The 2,960-nt window shown below is 32.3% G+C and overlaps 1 protein-coding gene across 1 annotated transcript in view; it reads right to left on the bottom strand.

The window, feature by feature from the left end:
- LOC111618978 (retinitis pigmentosa 9 protein-like) overlaps nt 1-1,293 on the bottom strand; it is a 12,836-nt gene extending 11,543 nt beyond the window's left edge. Inside the window, exons 1-2 of the mRNA XM_023360603.1 lie at nt 1,183-1,293; nt 866-1,026 (exon numbers count right to left, since the gene is read on the bottom strand). Coding sequence (XP_023216371.1) covers nt 866-1,026; nt 1,183-1,271 — 250 coding nt within the window. The 5' untranslated portion in view covers nt 1,272-1,293. The remainder of the gene's footprint in view (nt 1-865; nt 1,027-1,182) is intronic.
- Between the last annotated feature and the right edge of the window lie 1,667 nt (nt 1,294-2,960).

Genomic DNA, 2,960 nt, shown 5'->3' with positions numbered 1-2,960 from the left:
TTTCCTATTTGTTTTTGGCTACATTAAAGCATTTTTTTGAAAATATACAGTAAGGTTCCATATTACCACCCGATTTTCTCTAAGCCTACTTTCGGACTTTTTGTACAAAAGCCTTCAAAAACCATACTTATAATTACACTAGCGAAAAATCCAATTAGGAACATTTAGTTTACTAGTTACCAGTACTTTTCGCACAAAAAATGTGGGTGTAGTTATGATACCTTGTTTACAATTCACTGAAATGTAATTGGGGTTCCATAATACCACATTCTCCTCTACTGTTAAAGTTGTAAGTTATCAACATAAAAGCAAATTCAAAATGAACAGAGAATTTTAAACAACTGCCGAAGAAAATCTTTAAAAGAAAGAACTCAGAACAACTCTCGGCTCTCTGAAATGTATCTCTTGTTGTGCCAAATGATTTACAATAATGACAAAAATTTTTAATTTTTGGAATAGCATCTTAAATAGTATGTAAAATTAGTGTTTTCCTCTTTACAAGAGAGAACTAAAAGATACTTATTTGATATATCAGACAGTATTGCCCATACTTGGTAATGTCTGAGATAAAATCGTGCCCACGACTCTCATTAAACGAATTTGGTTTCGAAGCTTGCCTGCTATTTGAAAAATACAATAGTAAGCATATTTAATCTATATAGTTTAGATATCCATGAAATAATAAATATTTAAACTATAACATTATATATGTTAATTATTTCTACAAATTACATGTTAATTTTGTCGATGAAGTCATTTCAAAATTATTGATACAAAAAGTAAAAACAAAACAAAAAAAGAAAAACATATCATCCATCATCAATGATAGATGATAATGGGAAATGTTTAGAGTAAATGGACTTACATTTCATAACTTTCACCTCCTTTCCTAAAGGCATCCATAATCCTTTTGTAGGCGCTTTGGCCAAAAATTCACGAGCAGCTTGATTTTCTGGTAAATCGGGAATGCAATCTTCCGGTCTTTCTTTTTCTTCTTGCACCCATCCAGGCGGTGCTTGCCCATAACTGTATATCAAAAATGGACAATTCCTTTCTTGTATACATTACGTGATGATACAAAATTATCAAAATTTCATACATCTAAAGGAACATCGTGTTATATTTAATTTATGCAATTTATCTACATTTAAGTGTGCCCATATCAATAATAAAAACCCTTACAAAGTATCGTAATGCTTAAGTTCCTTAACTACGTCTTCGTCCTGCTTATTTTTTTTCCGACTTCTACCAGAACTTGAAGTAGAAGCCATCTTGAATTTCTTACTCCCTCTGCTTGAGTATAAACGTGATTAATTATCTATTAATTTTTTTTAAGTTATATGATTATATACTAATATTAATTTCTTATCTTTATTTATTATTAAAAGTAAAACTTTTTAAATTATAAAAGTAAACAGATTTAATAAATCGTTTGTAAATTGCATACTGTAGCACACGGTATAAATAAAAATTTAAATTAATTTTTTGTATATTTTATTAAGATTCCCTTGAAACAATTAAAGACAAAGATATCAAATTTCATTTTTTAAATATCTATCGAAACAATTTATTTTTTATTTAGCTAGCAGTACGTAAATACAGTATTTTCAAGCATTGGTGTATTGATTTTTGATTTTTCAAAATTTATTACCGATACACAAAATACTATACGTAATAATGATGTGTAAAAGGATTAATGTTCTTCTAATTTATGTTATGAATTTATGGACTCCTTGATCCCGCAGAAATAATGTACTAGCATTACGTTCTAGTCACATATAATGACAGTCGGATGGCCGAGTGGTTAAGATGTCATCCTACCATTCTCGGGACCCGAGATCGAACTGGGTGGACGAAAAACATCAGGAATTTTTCGAAGGTAATCCGTCTGGAGCCGATCCATTGTCAGCCTGGCCGAATCCGTAATGGGCTTGCTAGAAGGCCCTTTTAGTGCCCACAGGAAAAAGCTACTTGTATCCTTGAATTCACTCTCGGCTATTTCGAAATATATCTAGATAAAATATGATTACAACAGGGTTCTGTATTCATATTATATGCAAATTCGTGTTTTCGCGAATAGTGAATGACTAGATTAACCTAATTCAAGTGCCACTGAATCTGAACGGGGTCGACAGCATATACCAGTGGCGTGCCGTCATTAGAAGCGGTGGAAGCACCGCTTCCCTTGTATTTTCTAAAATATAAATACATATTAATTTTAATTATATGAAAATAATCGCACAATATTTTATTATAACCGCATTACGTATCTTATTACAAATTTCTATACTATACGTGACAAAAAAATAAATAAGATTGCTATTGTATATTCGAATATTAGTGGCGGAGTGGAATCTCTGTATTGTCAGATTCCAAAAAGCCAGATTCGCGCACGCGCTTTACGGAGCACCAACCTCACCCGGTTTAGCCGGTGGAAGCCTACGACCTTGGGTCGATGCTACATATATAAAGCTTCCAGTTCTATCCGGGACCGGTTCTGGGCTGTTAGCCGCCCGCCCGCTAGATATTTGGCCGATTACGTGAATAACGAGTATATTTATAACTTAACCCAACCGATAAGAATTTACTGGTATGTTTTTGCGATAGTTCTGTATAGTTGACAGAAGTTTAAAAAATCTATTAAAATATTTGATATATTTATTCCGCTCTCCGATTTTATATTACTCACGGATTTCGATGTTAAACAGGTGATATTACGATTTCGTATGTCCCATTTTTAAGGGGATGTAGAAAAAAACGTGTGCAATTCTCGTATAATGTTAAAAAAATTAACCGTTTCTTCGACAGCGTCATTTACAACTAAATTTAATGAATGAGAGAGATGCACGAGGTACAGAAAAAGCTCTAGAATTTATTTTCCTTAAATTTACGATTTATATATCCGTTTGTCATTAAAACTTGTCTTTCCACTTTTTCCCCGAGACTACAAATATTCGAGT

The sequence above is a fragment of the Centruroides sculpturatus genome, unplaced genomic scaffold, assembly GCF_000671375.1.
Source record: "Centruroides sculpturatus isolate CEXI.00-Female unplaced genomic scaffold, Cexi_2.0 scaffold241, whole genome shotgun sequence".
In the NCBI taxonomy this organism is placed as follows: Eukaryota; Metazoa; Arthropoda; class Arachnida; order Scorpiones; family Buthidae; genus Centruroides; species Centruroides sculpturatus.
Note: the sequence above shows the minus strand (reverse complement) of the source record. Positions and strands in the feature narration are given on the sequence as shown.